This window comes from Adiantum capillus-veneris, chromosome 5 (assembly GCF_014529385.1).
Source record: "Adiantum capillus-veneris isolate H3 chromosome 5, ASM1452938v2, whole genome shotgun sequence".
Taxonomy (NCBI): Eukaryota; Viridiplantae; Streptophyta; class Polypodiopsida; order Polypodiales; family Pteridaceae; genus Adiantum; species Adiantum capillus-veneris.
Genome location: NC_140935.1, coordinates 24818058 through 24840922, shown reverse-complemented (window position 1 = coordinate 24840922; position 22865 = coordinate 24818058). Strand labels below are relative to the sequence as shown.

Below are 22865 nucleotides of genomic sequence, written 5' to 3'. Positions count from 1 at the left end.
GTTTCTTAGTTAACTTGGCATGAACAATACTTTTGCAAGAGAGAGAGTTTAGAGAACACGACAACAATTGAGGATCGGAGACATATGGATCCAGTCCCCCCTCCAATAGGCATTTGTATTATAGTTTCTCCCACCAAGAGAGACTTGGTACAATACAATCTTTGTGTTCCTTGTGACCTTGGTGATGCAATGAAGATGGAAAGCTTCATGCATCACAAACATAACATAAACTTTGTAGAAAGCATTAACTATCCCAAGCCTCAGTCCCAAGGCCTCAAACACCTTCGAAGGTGGAGAGAGCTAGCAGGGAATGAGGATAGGGAAGAGGAAGAAGAAACATTCTATAGGAGAAAGAAATAGTTCCTCACTTATCATTACTCTTCTTGCTAGCATACATAATAGCATAGTAATGAAGATGGAGAAGATGGCAAGCTTAAGCATTGAAGCATGGCTCTTGGTTGGATTTGCATTCCATATCCAAGAGTGTTGGTGTAGGCTCTCACTTCTCACAAGCTTGGAGAAGGAGGTGGAGTTCCTCCACTTTCACCAAGTGAGAATGGTTTCACAACATGAGCGTGTGTGTGGTGTATATCCCCCTAGCACCCCCCTTGCTTGCTTGGGGTGAGTTGTTGCTTTTTCACATGCTTCAAGCTCATTGGACCCCTCTGTCCGTAGCCAATCACACACAGCATGCAGTCAAGTACATGGGTAGTCTTTTGACAAGTGTCCTCCTTACCCCTTAGAGAGAGAGAGAGCTTGAAAATATCTAGATATTTGTTGGATGGAACTAGAATCTCATTGGACCCCTCTTTAGCCCAACCAATAGCATTCAAGCACACTATGTGGTTAAGCTTAGTGAGATTCTGACATGTGTCCCATGTGACCTTTTAGAAAAGGGATGCCCTTTGGGTGAGTGGAAGGTTAGGTCAAAGATTCCCCTAACTTTGAGACTTTCATGCATAGGAAGCTTCTCAAGCAACTTCCTCATTAAGTTTGTAGGGTCTCTTTTTTACTCAAGCACCTTACCCCCCATGCATAGAAAGCTTCTCAAGCACCTTCCTCATTAAGTATGACAAGTACCTCAAGTACCTTAGTCATCAAGCATGACAAGCACCTTAGGTGAAGTTCCCACCTCAAGCTCATCCCTAGCTTGCCTTAAGGTCAAAGGCAAGTTTAGGTCGGCTTCCCATCTCAAGCTCAACCCTAGCTTGCCTAAGGTCAAAGGTAAGTTTAGGTCGGGTTCCTACCTCAACCTCAGCCCTAGCTTGCCTAAGGTCAAAGGACTTTTAACACTAACCATTGGAGGTCTTTAATGAAGCTAACCCTAAGGTCTTTTAAGCTCCGTTAGTTAACCTTGCTCTTTGACAAACCATCTCTCATTTGGGCCCCTTTACCATTGGCCCCGTGTTGAGATAGATCGGTAAGCACATGTCTATATTCTAACCCTTGTTCCCGTTTTGTACATACTTCTACTAGAAAAGCACCTTCTGAAATAATTGAGGGAAGACCTAAAAGTCCCTTGCTACTTAAAGTACATGGGAAGATCTTCGATGGCGATGAGTATAGCGGTGACCTACAAGAATCTGTTCAAAAGATTAAGGAGACTATATCCATCTCTCAACAAAGGCAAAAAGCTATTGCTGACAAGCAGAGAAGGGCCTTAACGTTCAACGAAAATGATTGGGTTTTTCTTAAGTTTCCTAAGGCTCGATTGAGTCAAACGACGGGAAAAAATCCTATGGTCCATCAAAAGTATTATGCTAAGCTAGCAAAAAGATATTGTGGTCCTTTTCAAATCTTGAAGCCCATCAATGAGATGGCTTATCAACTCAAGTTGCCCAACCATTGCCTCATACACAATGCTTTTCATGTGAGTCTACTTAAGCCCTACAAAGGAGAGCCAACAAGTGAACCATATTGAAGACCCTCCCGAAATCGAAGACCAAGAAGAGGTGCTACAACCCAAAGCTATCCTTCGGCATGAAGACAAGGTACTACGACATGGTAAGATTATCCGACGGTATCTTATTAAGTTACAAAATTATCCTTTTGAAGATGCTAGATGGATGCAAGAAATACAGCTTAAAGATTTAAATGATCAATGTTTTTTGTCTTATAAGATTGATTCTCTTTTTATTGTACACAAAGTTAAATAGTATGCATGCTTAGAATCATGTTTGTGATGACGACGTCTCTCAAACACCCAGTAGAATTTGTCACTCTACTTTGGGAGAATGGAATGGACTAAGGAGCAGACATGCTTGCGGCAACCATGTCTCCCAAGCACCAAATGGATTAGTCATCCATCTTGGAAAGATGTCGTAGGGTAAAAATGGATCCTCTAGCCGCATACGAAAGATTGACTAATGACTAAGGCTTTATCTCTTCTACCTCATAGTCGAGGAAGAATATGATTTCAAGAGAGAGGTAATGTCATAAAAACTAATATCTAACCAGCCAAAATGATTTTCTCATATTAAACTAATCATTTAATGTGGAAGAATAAACGGGAACAAAATATAGACATGCGCTTTTAGGTCTATCTCGACCCAGGGCGAATGGTAAAGGGGCCCAAATGAGAGATGATTTGTCAAAGAGCAAGTTAGCTAATGGAGCTGAAAGACCTTAGGGTTAGCTTCATTAAAGACCTCCAAAGGTTAGTGCTAAAAAGTCCTTTGACCTTAGTTAAGGCTGAGCTTGAGGTGGGAACCCGGCCCAAGCTTAAGGTTCTTATCGTGCTTGATGACAAAGGTGCTTGAGGTGCTTGTCGTGCTTGTTGACTAAGGTGCTTGTCGTGCTTGTTGTCAACTAGGGAGCGCCACCCAAGCTTGAGGTGCTTTGTCATACTTGTTGACTAAGGTGCTTGATGTAAGGTGTGCAAAAGTCAATCACTATCCCTACAAGGAGGGGACGACAGGCCCTACAAGAGGGGGGATGAGAGAGAACACACACACACACACACACTCAAACAAGGCAAGCTTGGTACAAAGAAAGCAAAAGGGACACTTGTCAAGTTCCTCCCCATGTTGCCCTCATGGTGTGCCTAAAGCCTACTATTGGTTGGCCACTCTAGGGGTCCAATGATAAATTAGTAGATTTAATTAATTATTTTTACATTTATCAAGTCCTCTCTCTCAAAGGGGAAAGGGGGACACTTGTCCCAAGTCTAGCGTGCTTGCTTGATATGCATCTTACTTGTGATTGGCCAGACTTGCAGGGGTCCAAGGAGCTTCTAGCTTGTGCTAGAAGAGGGGGTCGACCAAGGAAGCTAGGGGCATGCTTGGGGGGTATACTCTCCCACACACACACACACACACACACACACACCTTGATTGTGTGAAGTGCAAAGGGCAAGAGCTCCATCTCCTTCTCCAAGCAAGTAGAGAAGTTGAGAGCCGACACCAACACTCTTGGCTATGGAATGCAAATCCAACCAAGAGCCATGCTTCAATGCTTAAGCTTCCCATCTTCTCCATCTTCATTACTATGCTATTATGTATGCTAGCAAGAAGAGTGATGATAAGTGAGGAACTAATTATTTCTCCTATGAAACGTTTCTTCTTCTCTTCCCTACCCTCTTTCCCCGCTAGCTCTCTCCACCTTCGAAGGTGTTTGAGACCTTGGGACTGAGGCTTGGGATACATATCGATCAAACCACCACCAAGCATGAAATCGTACTCTCAACAAACGTTGACTAGCGATCATATCGTGAATTCTAATATCTATGGCTGTGTACGTGATTGCATCTGCTGACCCGCATGCCTTCCAGATTCCTGTGTAGGCGTAGTTGATTGCATCCGGATAGAGACCCTTCCTGCGATCTTGTGGCGGCGTTCCGCACAAGAAGCTCCTTGGGCGCTTTTCGTGCGTTCTGAAGAGCACCATATGTGACGTACACATAGTCCCAGGCAAAGCCAAGCACAACTTCTTTCCTGTATCGCTCATTGGCCTTGCTCTTGTTGCACATATCCCACAGTGAGTGCATTCAAGGAGTCCACACTACAGATAGAAAGATGAAAATAGCCTAGGCTTTTTGCGCTTGCTTATGCGGTGCGTATCCCGCTACCAATACATTGAAAGAGACGCCATTCCCATCATTTAATGCATTCGACAAGCAACATTTCGGGCAAAATGGTCATGAAGAATATGCCCATGTCATATTGCATCTTTGAAATTAATTTCAGAGCTTCCTCACCTGTCCTTGCTTGACATAACTGGATATAAAAGCACACCAAGAGACTTCAGTTGGTGAGAGACAATATTATTGTGAATTTTTGTGCCAATACAAGCTTGTGTAGAGCTACATGGCTTCATGCATGCATACATGATTGCATCTGGAGAGAGGCCCTTACTTCGCATTTGCTAAAAACAAAATAGAGCTTTCTGGCCTTGGCCTTGTGGAGCAAATCAAGCAATCAACGCATTCCAAGAGTCCACACTCACGACATGAAGCTCCTCGAGCACTTGCGTAGAGCCACATGCCTTGAAGATGAAAGTATAGGTGACTGAATTTGGAGAGATATACTTGCTTTGCATCTTTCATGCCTTGCTCTTGTTGCGCACATCCCGTAATCAGTGCATTCCAAGGGGAAACATTTTGGACAGAAAACTTCTCTAGCACTTTCTGTGCTCTCTCAAGCACACCACATTTGGCATACATATCGACAAAGACAGTCCCAAGCATGGCATCTTCTTTCAACAGCCATGTTCTTGTTGTGTACATCCCGTAATCAATGCATTTCAAGAAGAAAAATTCCGGACATGCCTTTATGCATGCATACATGATTGCATCTGGAGAGAGGCCCTTGCTTAGCGTCTACTAAAAACAGAATAGAGCTTGTTGGCCCTGCCCTTGTGGAGCAAATCATTCGATCAACGCATTCCAAGAGTCCACACTCAGAACATGAAGCTCCTCGAACACTTGCGTAGAGCCACATGCGTTGACTAAATTTGGAGAGATATACTTGCTTTGCATCCGCTAAAAAACAACCTAGAGCTTTCTTGCCGTGCTTTTGTTGCACACATCCCGCAATCAGTGCATTCCAAGGGGCGACAGCCCGGAAAGAAAACTGCTCTATCACATTTTGTGCTCTCTCAAGCACACCACATTTGGCATACATATCGACCAAGACAGTCCCAAGCATGGCATCTTCTTTCAATAGACGTTCCGGAAACGAAACTCCTCAAGCACTTTTTCTATCCATATCAGCTTCTTGCATGGAGCTACATGCCTTCATGCATGTGTGCGTGATTGCATCTGGAGAGAGGCCCTCGCTTCACGTCTGTTGAAAAAAAAATAGAGCTTGCTGGCCCTGCCCTTGTGGAGCAAATCATGCAATCGGTACATTCTAAGAGTCAACACTCAGGATACGAAGCTCCTCAAGCACTTGCGCAAAGCCACATGCCTTGAATGAATTTGGAGAGATATACTTTCTTTGCATACGCTAAAAACAACCTACAGCTTTCTTGCCCTGCTCTTGTTGCACACATCCCGCAATCAGTGCATTCCAAGGGGCAGACATTCCGGACAGAAAACTGCTCTAGCACTTTTTGTGCTCTCTCAAGCACACCACGTTTTGGCATACATATTGATCAAGACAGTCCCATGCATGGCATCTCCTTTCAACAGTCATGTTCTTGTTGTGCACATTTCGCGATCAATGCAGTTCAAGAGGCGACATTCCGGATAGGAAGCTGCTCAAGCACTTTTTGTGCCCATAACAGCTTCTTCAGTAGAGCTACATGCCTTCATGCATGCGTACGTGATTGCATCTGGAGAGAGGCCCTCACTTCGCATTTGTTGAAAATAGAATAGAGCTTGCTGGCCCTGCCCTTGTGGAGCAAAACATCCAATCAGTGCATTGTAAGAGTCCACACTCAGGACACGAAGCTCCTCGAGCACTTGCGTAGAGCCATATGCCTTGATTGAATTAGGAGAGATATACTTTCTTTGCATCTGCTAAAAACAACATAGAGCTTTCTGCCCCTGCTCTTGTTGCACACATCCCGCAATCAGTGCATTTCAAGAGGCGACATTCCGGACAGAAAGCTCCTTAAGCACTTTTTGTGCTCTCTCAAGCACACCACATTTGGCATACATATTCACCAAGACAGTCGCAAGCATGACTTTTCTTGCGTAGAGTCACATGCCTTCAAGATGCATGCCTAGGTGATTGCATCTGGAGAGAGGCCAGATGCAAAGCATTCCGAGAGTCCACACTCCAAAAAGAAAGCTCCTTGAGCTCTTGAATAGAGCCACATGCCTTCAAGATGTAAGCATAGCCTTCAAGATGCAAGTATAGGATGCTGAATTTGGAGAGATACACTTGCTTTGCATCCGTTGAAAGCACCCTAGAGCATGATACGCTTCCACAAGAGCATCGGACCAGGTATGGACTCATTAATTCTCTCACCCATCATTCAACAGCCTCTGACTAACAATATAATTGTGAATTTTTGTGCCCATACAAGCTTCTTGCGTAGAGCTACATGGCTTCATGCATGCATACATGATTGCATTTGGAGAGAAGCCCTTGCTTCACATCTGCTAAAAACAAAATAGAGCTTTCTGGCCCTGTCCTTGTGGAGCAAACCATGCAATCAATGCATTCCAAGGGTCCACACTCACGACATGAAGCTCCTCGAGCACTTGCGTAGAGCCACATGCCTTGAATGAATTTGGAGAGATATACTTGCTTTGCATCCGCTAAAACCAACCTAGAGCTTTTTTTGCTCTTGTTGCGCACATCCCTCAATCAGTGCATTCCAAGGGGTGACATTCCCGACAGAAAACTGCTCTAGCACTTTTTGTGCTCTCTCAAGCACACCACATTTGGCATACATATCGACCAAGACAATCCCAAGCATGACATCTTCTTTCAATAGGCATGTTCTTGTTGTGCACATCCCGTAATCAATGCATTTCAAGAGGCGACATTCTGGAAAGGAAGCTCCTCAAGCACTTTTTGTGCCCATATCAGCTTCTTGCGTAGAGCTACATGCCTTCATGCATGTGTACGTGATTGCATCTGGAGAGAGGCCCTCACTTCGCATCTGCTGAAAAAAAAATAGAGCTTGCTTGCCCTGCCCTTGTGGAGAAAATCATGCAATCAGCGCATTCCAAGAGTCCACACTCAGGACACGAAGCTCCTCAAGAGCCGAAAGATTCCACATGAGACTGTCAATAGCTACCTCATCGCCGTTTAATAACATAGTATTTCGCATCTATGACCTCAGCAACAGATTGTTCGCCATCAGTGTGGCAGGTTTTCCTTTGACTTGTTTATCATGGGTGACGGTTCTCTTGTGAAGTTTTATGAGCGTGTAACCTTTGACACTGTCTACGGTGCATTCTTCCATAAAATATGTGCACCCATCATGATGCTTAGCGATGTCAATTTGCTTCCCTTTCCGTTTTTTGTACGTGAAATACTTTAAGGTATAGTCACTGTTCTTTTTCACCACCGGTGGCCCTTGTTGCTTCCAATGATAGTCATCCTTGGTAAGCATCAGTCTTTTCCCTTTACTCGTGTACTTGCAACATACTACCAACAAGTATGTGTGATCATATGATGAGAGAAAGACGAACCCACATTTACTGAAGTTAGAAAACTTCCAAGTCCACTTAAAAAATAAGAAAATGTGCTTTTCTCTACCTGTACAGACATCCCATGGATACTTGAGAAAGAAGTCCTCATTCACTTGAATGTTTCTCAGTGACATTGTTTTGAATGCATAATCCCGTAGAGTAGGCACAAGTGATTCCAAGGAGGGCACATGACCACATTTTCTCTGCATTGTCGTACCTTGAAACATTAGAGAACTACATGATAATACTAGAGTGATTTCATGTGTCGACGGACTACGGTTTTGGACCGCGCATCCATATGATTGGTACTTGGTGATGACCTATACATCCAGATTGCAATGCTTCACTAGAATATACCTCAGCAAAAGACGGCGGGGACGACGTTGGCGTCCAAGAGCAACAAGCATGACATGCTCTTGGCAGTGGCGCCATCCACAATATTGCGAAGGCCTGGAGTTTTTTTTAGAGATTTTTAGCGCTGGGCTTTTGACGGCGTGGCTTTTTTAAGAGCTTTTAAGCGCTGGAGCCACGTGGGCTAATGACAGGCCAGGGATGCGATTTTGGCTTCCACACTAACGAAGTAATCACAAATTAGAGCTCCGTCGAGTCGGGTTCGAACCCAAAACGTTAGTACTCAAATTTGACATGCAAATGCGCAGCATGTGAAAGAAGCTCGTCACAATAACTGATGCAGAGAAGCGAGCTCCAGGCTCCAGTCATGGCGAGTGTTCCCTTTCTGAACGTTTCGTCAGATCGAATTCATGACGTTTCATTGAAATGTTCTTTTCACCTTGCAGGCCGAAGAGGAGAAGTATATGAACCCTCTAACTTGCCTCTTTCACGTGCTCTTCAAGGTGAGTCCTCGGGTCAGATCTTGACGCCAGAGTCCTTTGTATTTTGAGAATCTGGATGCAGTTAATGTACACTTTCTGCACGAGGTAGATTTTAAAAGGTTGTTGCTGAATTTCCAGCTGATTGTATGCATCGTACGTACTCATTTGAGAGACGCATTTTGTTGTGGGCCGGAAATGCAAGGCCACATGACTGTATGTATTGCCTTTGGTAGACAACGGTCCATCTTCAGAGACAACAAATTTCCTTGGTTTTGTGTTGTTTGCTTGTAAAAATAGGACCTCACAATATACCTCTTATCTTTTGGGGCCTCCTGGTTGTAGGTGAGGGGTGGAATGCAATGTATACAAGTGTTTGTGGGACATTGAGTTTTGGATCTCTGTTGTTGTATATTTTACCTCATACCATTAGAGATCATAGTTAGAAAAGAGTTTCCATCTTCTGTTAAGGATTTCTTTTCCGCAACTAGTTATTAGTATGCTTTGTGTGGTCTGCGTTTTATCCTTAACAGGTTGTATAAGGTATTTGTCCCCGAGAATTCCACTCTTGTCAAGGAGGAGTTGTAAGTAACTAGCACTATGCTAATTTGTTGATGCCAACCTTCTTCAATTGCTGTGTATACTATTTTAACAACCTCTACCATGTCTCAAACCAAACATTGCATTCTTTGACAAAATATGTACACAAGTGCTCACAAAAACTCAGAATGGCTATAGATTAGAATTAATGCAGCCAGTCCATAGAGCCTTTAATGTAGAGAAGAATTCTGTATGCTATTCTTGAGGTTCAAGGACTATAACAAGTGCTCTCAAAAGCTCAGAATATGTACGCAAGCTCTCACAAGAACTCAGAATGGTTATAGATTAGGATTGATGCTGCCAGTCCATAGAGCCTTTAATGTTGAGAAGAATTCTGTATGCTATTCTTGAGATTAAAGGACTATAACAATAGGTCACTAATTATTGGATTCTAAATTGTAGGGTGCGGCAATTGCTTTCTACATCCTGTCTTCTTTATTCTTCAATTACTTTGCAATCCACTTTGTGATCACCGTACTTCTGGAGGCTCTGGACTTTTGGGTCGTAAAAAACGTCAGCGGAAGAATTCTGGTGGGCCTTAGGTGGTGGAATGAAGTCAATGAACAGGGTGAGAGTATATGGAAATATGAATCTTTAGATCAACAGGTTAGTGTACCCTTTATGATCATTAGCACGACTGTGCAGGATGTCAAAGAGCTTTGAATTAACATTTGCGTGGAATTCCTATATGGTGTAGGAACTATCAAGGCTGAACAAGAAGGATTCTTGGCTTTTCTGGTGGACTCTTTATCTCAATGTACGTTGTCATTGCTTTTTTCTTCATTTAATTTTCGTTGGAAGAGAACGTAATACATGTATTGGCTGTGTAAATGGCAAGCCTGCATTCTTTAGACGATCACATTGTGAACTAGTTGTAATCAAGGATGCTAGGTACCAGAAATTGTACTTAAATCACGTTAATTTCAAACATTTGCAAAGAAGTAGGGCATGCCAATCCCTATTGTATTCGCTTCGGCCATCTCAAAGTTAATGAAATCAAGTCCTTTTGCTTACTCAATCTTTGTCAAACCTGTGAACGAATCTGAGGATTCAAATTTGTCCAAGTTAAAGAGTCAGAATGAAACTGGCTTGGCATTGACAAGGCACTTCCAGATTGATTGGCCCCAACATCTGGTCCCCGTTTTGGTACTTTTTATCATGTCCATTATATTTCAAAAGATGCACAATTGATGACTTTTTAAAGTTGAGGAGTACAGATACAGTCTGGATAAACTGAAAAAACGGTGTATGGGATGCAACCTTAACTTTTTTTTTTCCTGGCTGGAGAATTACCATCTTATTATCTTATTTTTTCAAAGTTCTTTGGTCCTGCTAGAGCAGCAGTGTTTCTCCTTTGGCACAAAAAGTCCTGAACTTGGCAATCTCGATGGTTTGAATTTGCTTTAGTTTTCTTAGGAATATCTTATTTTTGTGCAATTAAGCTTGCAGGACCTGCATTTCTTAGTTTTGGGCATTTTGAAGATAGGGAATCATAGTTTTTTGATATAATAACTTGTGGTTATCAAAACGAATGTGGCTAGGATAATCTGTGCAGACAAGACCGTGAAATTGTTTACTAGCTTGTCAAAAGTGCGTGATGAGATCTAATTAACAAATGGACAGAGAATAACAGATGATTTTGTGTATTCAGAAGCGAGACATGGTTTGCTTTGCTATTATCAACAATTGAAGGTGTAGATTAGCTAGGGTCATACATTTGTTGGACCTGCATTTCTTAGTTTTGGGCATTTTGAAGATAAGGAATCATAGTTTTTTGATATAGTAACTTGTGGTTATCAAAAAGAATGTGGCTAGGATAATCTGTGCAGACAAGACCGTGAAATTCTTTACTAGCTTGTCAAAAGTGCGTGTTGAGGTCTAATTAACAAATGGACAGAGAATAACAGATGATTCTGTGTATTCAGAAGCGAGACATGGTTTGCTTTGCTAGTATCAACAATTGAAGGTGTAGATTAGCTAGGGTCATACATTTGTTTATGGAGAGCAAAAAGCGAAGTGTATATTCATTCAGTTTGGTCGTTCAACTGGCAAGTGCAAATTTAACATAGTCGTCTGCAAATGAGACGAAATTTAGTTACTGATGAAAGCAGTTGATTTGGCATGCATCTGCTAGAATGCTTTTTGTCATAAATTGGCTTCGCTGATCAAGAATTCGAGGCTTATAATTGATCTATGTTGTGGTAATAAAGTCTGGGACAGTAATTACGCTAGTCCGTAATGTTACTTGAGCATATCTAGGCTTACTCTTGTCTCCCTAAAAGATTTTATGTTCTTGTATCTTTGCAGGCAGCGGCATGGGTAGTGCTTGGCATTATCGCAATCATTAAATTCAACTTTGACTACCTTTTGGTGGTGGGAGTTTGCATTGCTCTTAGTGTTGCAAACCTTATTGGCTTTACAAGATGCAGAAAAGGTCTCTCTCTCTCTCTCTCACACACACACACACACACACACACGTACCCACAACAGATACGCACAAACACAAGCTCACACAAAGGCTGTATTTAATGAAAAACAATACACATGTAGGATAAAATGCTCAAGGTAGCTGATAGGAGTGGGTGATGAAAAAATTAGGTGGGGATCATTGCCACTCCACATAACCTGCAACTAGTTTGAATAAGCTACAAGGTTTGCCCCATGTTTGTAGAAATCTGAAACGCCCATCTTGTGTTGCTCTTAAAGATCTTGCTGAGGCTCCAAAAGGCGGTTACGGTTAAAAGCCTAACCCTACTAACTTATAGGACTCGGTCGAGGGGCCTAAACCCCATAAAAAATAAAGCAGGACTTTAATTGTGTGGAGATGCTGACGTGGCAGGATGGTACGGACATTCCTTGAATTATGCTGCTGACATGGCGGGTCGTACAGAATTCCGTGATTTGCGCTAAGCTTTTTGGAGCGCCAGTTTTTGGCTTAGTAGCTTTTAGAAGTGCAGCTTTTCATGTGACTAGCCAGGGGATAAGTGTGTTAAGGGCCTCTCTTCTATGGAGATTAGCTTGGGAGCACCATCTTATTATTTGAATGCCAAGGCTTTATGGTTGACCCTACTTTTGCGCAAGGAAGACACCCACAACTTGGATAAAACACAAATATGTTTTCACTTCCGCATGGCTCACCGAAGAATATGAAGAGGATGTTATCATAGCTTGGAATCATCTTAGAATGATCAAGGAAGATACACCGGACGACTATTGCCAAAGATTTTGGGATATTTTTTTAAAAATAACCTTCAAGCAACAAGCTGAGTGGTTTTGTTGTGGTTTGCCCAAGGAGATCCAACGATACTATCTGCAAAGGAAGGCGGATTTCATTCAGAGACTTATGGGTCACGCTAAGCAGGGGTTTGGTATGCACGTCGGCACACTGACGTACCCGACGGACAGGCCAGTGTTTGCTCAAAAGGGGCCAACTCCTTTCAATAGTAATAAGAAGGGGAAGCAGCCAAAGAAGAAGCCAACCTGCCCTAGGTTGTTAGCCGAGCCGCGCGCTAAGTACTATAGAGAGGGCAAATGTTACCGATGTGGGAAACAGGGGCACGTCCTTGCAAAGTGTCCTAACAAAGTGTCCCGAGATCAAGCTGAGGGCAAGCCAGATGGTAAAGGAGCGAGCAAAGAAAGGAAAGACAAAGGCATAACTGGTTCCGGACTTTGTGGGACTGACCAGAACAAACCAACAAGAATACGGAGCTCTGCAGAGTGGCAAACTACGTGATCATGAAGTCCTTGCAAAGTGTCCTAACAAAGTGTCCAAGGATCAAGCTGAGGACAAGCCAGATGGCAGAGGAGCGAGCAAAGAAAGGAAAGACAAAGGCAGGACTGTTTCGGGACTTTGTGGGGACTGACCAGAACAAACTAACAAGAATACGGAGCTCTGCAGAGTGGCAAAGTACGTGATCATGAAGTCCTTGTCTTTACGATGGAGGAGCCGAGGCCAACTGGCGGCTCGATTTGGAATCACACCAGAGGAAATGGGAATGTCACAAATTGCTGACGTGTCAAAGCCCTGAAGAATGGAGCCAACTTGCAGATGCTGGCCGAGGGGCCTAAAGCCTAAGAAGAACAAGTAAGAGAAGAAGAAGTTTTACCAACTTATGGGGACCCCGTCCGATGGGGCCCCAAGTGACGTAAAGGATTAAAATAAAGCAAGACCCACACACACATAGAAAGAATTACGTGGCAGCTGATGATGTGGCAACTGTACGGAAAATCCAAAAATTACGCTGACATGATGATGTGGCAGACTGTGCGGATTTTCGCGTTTTGCGCTAACTGCTGTACGTAATTCCGTGGATTACGCTCGCAGCTTTTTGGCATTGCTTTTGGACCAGATGCTTTTGAGTTTGAAGGCTTTTCACTGTAAATTGCTTTTGGAGCCTAGGGCCTTTAAATATGAGGCTATGGCTCATTCTTTGGCATGCTTCCTAGAGAAGGTGCAGAGTCTAGAGTACCGGCTTGTGCTTTGTTGATGCAATATAAAGAAATACCGAAAGGGGCGCCAAGCTTTGGGGCCAATACTCTCTGGGGTTGAATTCTGCCACTCCGTGTCGCGTGTCGTCTCTCTCTCTCTCTCTCTCTCTCTCTCTTAGTTCAGTTGTTATTGAAGTGCTAAAAGTCTGTTCAGTCTGTTCTTTTCTATTGGCACATGGTGCCCGTCTTGTGACAGTGGTATCAGAGCATCAGGCGTGTGCTTTTCTGAAAGCATACCGGTCCTACAAAAGAGCAAACAAAGCTATTGGAATTTTATTTGAGGTATCTTCGGCCTCCGATTCCAAACTTATTAGCCACTCCCACCCTTATTTCATCGCGCATCGGGCGCGCTCTTCATCACTCTGTCTTATAGGGCATAAGCCATAAAGAACCCAAGACTTGGAATTCATGGATTCAACAGAATATTTGCAATTTCTGCTCAACGAACTCCACGATTGTCACGTGACACATCCAACCCTATGTGTCCGTGGACAAGCTACAACATAATAGGGTTCCGTCAGTCCAGTCAGTCTAGATTAGAAGTGATCTGGCACTTTTGTGAGTCTATTCGTAGACCGTGCATGCCCAGTCACTTAGTGTAGATGCATATCCTCTGGTTGCACACAGCATGATCATAAGCATTCCCATCAGAATTCATCAGAATCCTTCAAGGGAATTTTCCAGTGCATTTATCCTATTTTACCTATTTTTGACATTTTTCACTTATTAATTTAAGTGACTTTTGTTGGAAAGTAGGTAGGGCAGATTGGGTAAGAAAATATATAAGCAAACCAAGGTTAGCACTAAAGAGCAGATGAGCAAGGAGAACAACAGGCCATTGGCGACAGGTTCCCCCCTCTCTTAGCAAGACCCCCCAAGCATCCCTTGGCGATTTCCCCAAGCGGGTATCCCTAGCGTTTTTCCTCATCGCCAGCCCCCCCTTTCCCTTGGCGTTTTTCATCAGACACAAGACCGCATTGCTCCTTTGCACCTAGCGTTTTGCATCATCGCCAGCAGGCTTTTTCTCCTGGCGTTTTCAGCATCAAGTCGCAGCAGATAAAGCAGCGTTTTCAGCACCAAAACGCAGCCTACACATCAGCGTTTTCTTCAGGCACATCAGCGTTTTTCAGCAGCATAAAAACAGGCCCAAAATTCAGTGTTTCATTTGCAGCAGATTTCAGCCTTGAGCCTTTTTCTACAGCAGTTAAAAACATTCAGTTTTCAGCCCTATTGTCGGCCTCGCCATCCCCGTCATCATCGTCGACATAGTCTAGACTTGCATCAGTTCATGCATCATCAATGTACCAGTTTGTGCAATCAATCGTAGACCACTCTCGCCAACAAGAGTGGGGCCTTTGGAGGAGGGTTTTACAACAGTCTCTGGTGTCGTATTCTCTTCTCTCTCTATCTCTCAATCTCATACACTTGCACGCACAGTGTCCACTCACTTTGTTCGTGATCATAGCACTCTCCATTAAGAACGGAAGGCTCTCCCTTCCATAAGAACTAAAAGGAACCTTGAGCAAAATATGGAACACTCATCTTGAGAAAGAACAACATTCATTCCGTTGCACCTTACATTGGTATCAGAGCTTTGACAGTGTTCTGTATCACTCAAGGAAAGAACCACAAGAATCACAAGATTTTTTTTGCTTGTTGCGGTCGCACGAACCCAAGTTCACTTGGGCGTGTCGATTCCTAATCGTGTTTTTGAAGAGTGACAGGAATCCCAAGAAAGAAGGGCTTGTCCAGCCTCCCCTTGTGTTTCTTTTCACTCATTGAGAGCGGACCGTGCACTTAGCGGCTGGCCAATCGACGTGAGGTGGGAAAAAGAAACCTTGGTGTGAGCGCAAGGCCGCCAAGGGGTGCGCCCGCGGAAAGGAGTATAACTCGGGTGAAGAGAAGATCCTTCTCAAACACAATTTGCAAGCGAAAGAAAACCTCAAGAACCTCAAGACCCTCAAGCACCCAAGAACCCAAGACCCTCAAGAACCCAAGTCCCTCATGGACTTAAGAACCAAAGAGCATAGTGCATGGTCATCACCTGAAGCGGAATGGATACTTCGCATACAGGTGGTGAGCATGAGAGAGGCGACGAAGAGTTCTCCCCACCAAGAGATTTTTCCGACCCTCCCCTTCTCCATCTACGCCACGAGTTGTACCAACTTCTATGGAGGTGATGGTCAAGTCGATGTTGGACATGATGACCCAACAACAAGAAGCCAATCGTGAAGCGACTCGCCTTGCGATGGCACATTAAGAAGCGAATCGAATTGCGTTGGCACAACAAGAAGCGAATCGCATTGCTTTAGAACGTGAGCGCGATGAACGAAACGAAAGAAAAGCACAAAGAAAGGAAGAACGGAAGGCTCTCCCTTCCATAAGAACTAAAAGGAACCTTGAGCAAAATATGGAACACTCATCTTGAGAAAGAACAACATTCATTCCGCTGCACCTTGAGGAATGGGAAGCTCAAAAAGCAGCCTTGGAGGCCGAGCGTAAAGCTCAAAGAGTGGCCTTGTAATTCCAAATCGAGCCGCCAATTCCAAGTGAAAAGAAGTTGGCCTTGGCTCCTTCAAAAGAGCTTCCTTATCCTTCACTTTGCCCCAAAAGCGGCAAAGTTTGTACTTTCATTCATTAGATTCGGTGCAGGTCCCACGCCATGTGGTACCAGTTCTGCTTTTCTATCTGCCTTTTCTGCCACATTCCTCAGCTGCTCTCGAACTCTCAGACCTGTCGTCGTCTTAATCATTCTGTTCTTTTTGTGCCTTATTAGGGCACTTCGTGGAGATATGTCCATGTTCCCCGCATCCAAAGCACTTCCCCTCTCTGATGAAGCGAGCTCTCTCCTCAGGAGTAAGCTTGGGTCGTGCATCCTTTTTCTCTGGGTTGCTCTTTTTCTTTCTACTTTCATTCCCATAAGTCTATTCGGCTCGTTGTGTCATGGCCTCATCTGTGGGGTAGGTCAGACTGCTAGAGTGAATGGCAAAGCCCAGCTTCGCATGACTCATCAACTCCTGAATAGAAGCTGACTTCTTTCCAAGCAGTGATCTCGGATCTCTGTAGGTAGACCCAAGGTAAACCGCTCAATCTGTTCTCTGAACGAGATCTTCTTGAATGAAGAGGCGGGTAGAAAAGAGCTCCAGAATCTCTCACAGTAAGAATTCACTGAATCGCTCTTGGTCATCCGGAGATGGTTCCAAGCAGCTCGTATATCTCGCTCAAACTCTTGAGTCAACCAAGAAGAAATAAAAAGCCTCTTGAATTTCAGCCATGTAACTGGCACAGTCTTGCTTAATAGAAGCGTGGACCACCAAGTACGAGCATTCCTCTTAGAGTAAGAGACAGCTCTCCGAACCTTGGAGTGCTCTGAATAGCATCCTCCCACGAAAGCGATGTCAAACTGCTGTATAAAAGACAAAGCCTTCGAAGCATCTGAGTATCCTGAAAAAGTATCAAACTTAAGTGCTTGGCCACCTTCCTTAAACTCTCGGACTTTCTTTCTTTTATCTTCGAGAAAGTCATACTGGTTGGCTTTGTAAAGATTCTTCTTGTTCGCATAAAAGTTCCCATTGTCAGAGTCTGAACTGTCCATAGGCGAGTCCTTTGTAGAATTGTCACTCATTGGGCGAGACTTAGACTTCCTTGCCTTTTTCTTGCCCTTTCCGAAGCGTTGTGTCTTGCTTCGCTTTTTGCTTTTCCTGTCTTCTTCGCTCGAATCTGAAGAGCTAGAAGAAGTGTCAGAAGAAGAAGAAGAAGAAGAACTGGGGACTCCTGGAAAAATCAGTGCTTTTCTTCTGCTTTTTGCCGTGCTTTTTGGCTTTCTTTTGAGCGTCAAAAAGCTGAGCAATCCGTGCATCAACCACGTTCTCCACTTCCTTCTCCATATATTTCTTGGAGGCAGAAGGTTTCTTGAGAGCTGGTTTCGGGAGTGGTGTTGTGGTTCTTTGCCACTCCATCTGTACCTCTTCCAAAGAGGTCTGGTTCATATATTTTGCCATCTTCGGGTCCTTGGCAAAATTGAGCATCATCTTTGTTGCATCGCCGATCAACTGGTGACGCTCCATCTCTCGCCACTCCGCCTGAGTAGGCCGAGGCGGGCCATACTCTCTGTCTGAATCTTCGTTGTGATCCCAGCCCGCATCTCCAGATGCAGAGGGAGTTGACCGATCATTGCCTGAAGCCATAGGTGCCGCGGAAAAAAATTTCGGGGATCGGATTTCCCGTAGAAGAGAAATCGGCCGTGCTCTGATACCACTGTAACAGACTTGGACACTCCAAGTCAAGAATCAACCGCGACAGCGCCAAATAACCACTTCAAAACAAGTCACAGATCACAATAGATGTACACTGGCCCATAGGAGTTCCTTGCCTAGAGATATTGGCCCCAAAGACTGGCGCCCCTTTCGGTATTTCTTTTTGTATTAATCAATCATCAAAGTACAAGAGAGCGGTTAGGGTTTCACTCTCAGACTCTGCGTCCAGATGCTCTGAGAAGTGAGGCCCTCACCACTAATTTAAAGGTTACAAGGGATGCCCAAAAGCAGAGCCCCAAAAGCTTTTAAAAATAAAAAGCATCAGTTCTCTCTCTCTTAGAGAGTCTCTTTAAAAAAAAAAAAAGCAAGTTCTCTCTCTTTCTCATGGCATGGAGAAAAAGCAAGATTCGCGTCGCTCATCATTAAAAAATAAAAAAAGTTATTTGTTTTTTTCAATCTCTGCGATTTTCGGAAATTAGGGTTTGTGGCAGAAATTAGGGTTTGTGGCAGAAATTAGGGTTTGCAGGTTTTTTTAGGGTTTCTGGCAGAAATTAGGGTTTCTGCTGTCCGCCATGTCATCACTTTGTGACATGGATGCATGTGATTGATGCAAGTCTAGGCTAGGTCGATGTCGACGACGGGAATGGCGAGACCGACGCTATGGCTGAAATCTGCTACTCTTTATCTGCTGTCCCAAAAACGCTGCTGTGGGCTGAATTCTACCTGCGGCGTTCAAAGCATGCTGAAAAACACTGGATATTGTGGACTTACTGCTGAAAATCTGATGGTTCCTTAGGGCTGAGATCTTGAGGCTGTTGCGATGAGGGTCCTGCTGAAAACGCTAGCAAAAGGGAGGTACAATTGTCGCGATGGATCCCTGCTGAAAACGCTAGCTTGAGGGTGAGGATGGTGATAAGCAACTGCTGAAAATCGCCATGCAAGGGAAGGTCTTGCTTGATGAAAAACGCTAGGGCTAGGGGAGTCTGCTTGGAGGAGAAAACGCCACCAAGGGAGGTTCTTGCTGAGAAGTTGCCTGTTGAGCACTGGTGCTTCTGCTGCCTCTTCTGCCAATTAGTGCTAGTCTAGGTTTGCTTATATACAAAGTTACTCAATTTGCCCTACCTACTTTCCAACAAAAGTCACTTAAAAATAATAAGTGAAAAATGTCAAAAATAGGGAAAATAGGCTAAATGCACTGGAAAATTCCCTTGAAGGATTCTGATGGGAATGCTTATGATCATGCTGTGTGCAACCAGAGGATATGTATCTACACTAAGTGTCTGGACATGCACGATCTGCGAATAGACTCACAAAAGTGCCAGATCACTTCCTATTCTAGACTGACTTGACTGAACTGAACCCTGATCATGCACTTAACATTGGTATCAGAGCTCTTTGTGTGCTTTGGCCTCGCGAACTCAAGGAAAGAATCAAGAACCCAAAGAACCTCTCTCAGTTTTTTTTGCAAAGAATCTTCGTGCCTCGATCTCTGACTTAATAGCCACTCCCACCCGTAGTCTATCGCGCATCGGGCGCGCTTCCATTTTCATCGCTATGTCTATGAACGAAGATCGACATCGGATCCACGATAATCCAGTTCTTGAATTCCAAGATTTACTTGCCTCCTATGCAAATATGGAAAGAGTTGGAGAAAGGAACCCTAACCCTCTTCTGCATTCGCATTCACATGTACTTTGGTCGCATTCACATGTACTTGCTCGCAAGGCATAGTCAGCACCAAGTCTGGTATTCTGCGACAGTAGTAAGGCTACCTAATAACTCGGTTGGTCGGTGTTTACATCGCAACAATACCTTTATCTGCAGTATCCACAAGTTTGGAGGAGTTTTCATCAGCTTATGTGTCACGATTATGATGTATTCTTTGTCTTTGTATTACCTTCTTCACTTGATTCTTTTGCAGATACGAAGGCCAGATCCGAGACCTCCGATTGTCCAAAGGATGTGTCTCTTTGCCCAGTGTCGTACTTGTTTGGCGAATAGCCATGCCTCTTCAGCGAATGGCTGCACCTTTGTGCCGAAGGGTCACGACTCTACAGCAGAAGGACTCAACTATTGGCCTAGAGTCATGTCTTTTGACCTATGGTCATGTCTTTTTATCGTGTCTCTTCAGTTTCTATATAAGAACACCCTTGTAACAGATTTCAATGATTCAGTGAATCAAACACAGAGTCTTCTAAGTCTTATCTGTGAGTCAAGTTTAAGTTTCTTAGTCGTATATTTTTTAGTCGTATAGCGGACATGCAGACTTCACATTGTGAAGTTTTCGTCCGAGTTACGACCAATTGATATTGTGCTAATTCTTTCTATCTTTTGTGGTGCGTATGTCCTATCAACTACCTCAGTTGTGCTAATTTTTTCGATTTCATGCTTCTTTTAGTGCTAGGCTTCATTATGGCTGAGTCTGCCCTTGATCTCCGGAGTCATGACAGAAACTCAGTACGCTGAACTTTGTGTTGATGTATGCTCATGTGTGTGTGCGTGCGGTGTGTGTTGTGTTGGGGAGCATATGTTAGTACCTAGTTCTACACCCACTTTTGGGCACTGACGACGTTAGTGGGGATGTCGTGGTATTTAGTCAATACTATGCATGGGGAAGCTGATGGTTATATCGTCCTGTGGGTGACTACCATGGGTCTATACCTTGCACTTTCCTTCAAGGGTGAATCTGGGCTCATCCTAGATTCATCTAGGTATATGTAAGTTTCTTAAGTCTTAATTATGAGTTTAAGTACTTAATTAAGGATTAGTAACTAGAATCCTTACAGTGGTATCAGAGCAAATTTTTTCCAAGGACCCGACGGTTGTGAGCCTCTTACCCTCGCCGCTACCCTCTCCTTCCCTTCCCAGAGGTTCGCACCCGTTCCGAGAGGATTGCACCCTTTCACAAGCGTTGGGCTGAATTTTGGAGACGCTGGACTAAATTCTGAAATCGCTGGGCTGAATTTTGAAAACGCTGGGCTGATTTGCTGATGCCCCTTCGTCACCCAATAAAACTCTTTGCTCGGTTTTTTTTAATGCTTCAACAAGCCAGCATGCCCTTCAATTTAATGGGATCCTTGGCCGGTCAACTTACACAAATTAACCTCTCACGTGAAAGCACTTCACCCATTTAAAATCCCCCAAATTCCTTAAGTGAAGCCCCATGACGATCAGCCTGTAGCGTGTCCCTTTTGCGCCCGCAATCATGCCACCTCCTCTTCGCAACACTGGCCTTCACTAGATACCTTGCGCGTGGGACTCTTCCTATGTATGGCCGATGAAGTTTTCAGTGTGCCCATTCCTTTTTGCTCGTACATAGTGTCACAAATTGTTGACGTGTCAAAGCCTAAAGAATGGAGCCGACTTATAGATGCCGGCCGAGGGGCCTAAACCCTAAGAAGAACAAGTAGCAGAAGAAGAAGAAGTCCTACCAACTTATGGGGACCCCGTCCGATGGGGCACGCTGGTTGATGACGTGGCAGGCTGTACGGATTTTCGTAAATTACGCTGGCAGCTTTTGGCATTGCTTTTGGCATTGCTTTTGGGACTAGAAGCTTTTGAGTTTTGAAGGCTTTTCACTGTAACTGCTTTTCAGGCCAAGGGCCTTTAGATATGAGGTTAGGGCTTATTCTCTAGCATGCTTCCTGGAGAAGGTGCAGAGAATGGAGTACCGGCTTGTACTGAGTTGATACAATATAAAGAAATACTGAAAGGGGCGCCAAGGTTTGGAGTGCTCAAAGTCTGTTCAGTTTGTTCCTTTCATTGGCACGTGGTGCCTGTCATGTGACAGTGGTATAAGAGCATCAGGCGTGTGCTTTTCTGAAAGCATACCGGTCCTACAAAAGAGCAGGCAGAGCTATTGGAATTTTATTTGAGGTATCTTCGGCCTCCGACCCCAGACTTATTAGCCACTCCCACCCTTACTTCATCGCGCATCGGCCGCGCTCCGTGCACTTTGATTATGATGCAGAGGGTGGAGAAATTGAAGCTGAGCTAGCCAGGGGGCAAACTCAGAAAGTGGTACCGCTTATTGGTGCACTTCCAGTGACTATACAAGATTATCATGGAAAAGCCGATTTCCACATTATGAAGCTGGGTAATTGCGACGTTCTGTTGGGCATGCCCTTGCACGACAAGAATGATGCAACTCTCCAGGTCCGGAATCGAACCATCACCGTGATGCAGAAGGGCAAGCCTGTTGTCCTCAAAGTTTGGTTGGCCTAACAAAACCTTGAATGACCTCTCTAGTTGTTTTCTAGTTAGATACTTTTGAACATTGTTTGAGAAAGTATTGTTTGAAATGGATGCTATCTGTTTTAAACCTGTCTTGGTGCCGATTTGAATTGTATGACTCTAGTTTTAATATTGGTTTCAATAATTGGTGATTTTACTTCTGAGTGGAGAAGTGAGAAATACTGTTTTGATATTGTTTAAACCTCGGAGATGCAGACCGATGCTTGGGGAGCGTTTGGTTGTATGCTTTAACCTCCAAGCGACGCAGACTGCGTTCTGGGGAGCGTTTGGTTGTACAGTCCTTTGAGCTCATGGCCCGAAACTTTTTAGGTTATTTGCGAGGGGAGTGACGAGGTAGTCATTGAGTAGCTTCATACTGCAGACCGTTTGTCTCAGGGGAGTGCTCAGTGGCGCTGTTTGTTGTGTCTTGTAACATATGTAAGCATTTGTGTTGCATTGTGATGTGCCAATTACTGAATATTCCTAATTGGATGAGATTGCCTGGGTGTATGTAATTTTAGTGCATCAAAACTTCGGTGGAAGATCAGTACGGTCTGGGTGTGATGGCTAATTTTACTACACCGGAATATCAAGAGTTCCGATCTGGACGAAAGGAGAAGCTAAGTCCTTGATCAAAGGAGCCGAAAGGAGAAGCTAACTGCTTATTAAAAAGAGCCGAAAGGAGAAGCTAACTCCTTAACAAAAAGAGCAAACTGATTGTCCCTCGAAATGACCCTCCGATTTTTTTTTGAGCTAACTTGAGTTGTTTTGCAGATATGCCGTAATCGCTACGTTTACTCTCTTTCAAGAAGGGGAGATGTCACAAACTGCTGACGTGTCTAAGCCTAAAGAATGGAGCCAACTTATAGA

At 44.0% G+C, this 22865-nt stretch overlaps 1 protein-coding gene and 1 pseudogene across 1 annotated transcript in view; one reads left to right on the top strand and one right to left on the bottom strand.

The window, feature by feature from the left end:
* Positions 1 to 7101: 7101 nt before the first annotated feature.
* LOC147457025 (uncharacterized) lies at positions 7102 to 8250 on the bottom strand (annotated as a pseudogene).
* The window catches only part of LOC147457024 (Golgi apparatus membrane protein-like protein ECHIDNA), a 64843-nt gene continuing 50186 nt past the window's right edge, over positions 8209 to 22865 (top strand). The window contains exons 1-5 of the mRNA XM_086512071.1: positions 8209 to 8309; positions 8386 to 8442; positions 9421 to 9624; positions 9716 to 9775; positions 11326 to 11452. Coding sequence (XP_086368197.1) covers positions 8277 to 8309; positions 8386 to 8442; positions 9421 to 9624; positions 9716 to 9775; positions 11326 to 11452 — 481 coding nt within the window. The 5' untranslated portion in view covers positions 8209 to 8276. The remainder of the gene's footprint in view (positions 8310 to 8385; positions 8443 to 9420; positions 9625 to 9715; positions 9776 to 11325; positions 11453 to 22865) is intronic.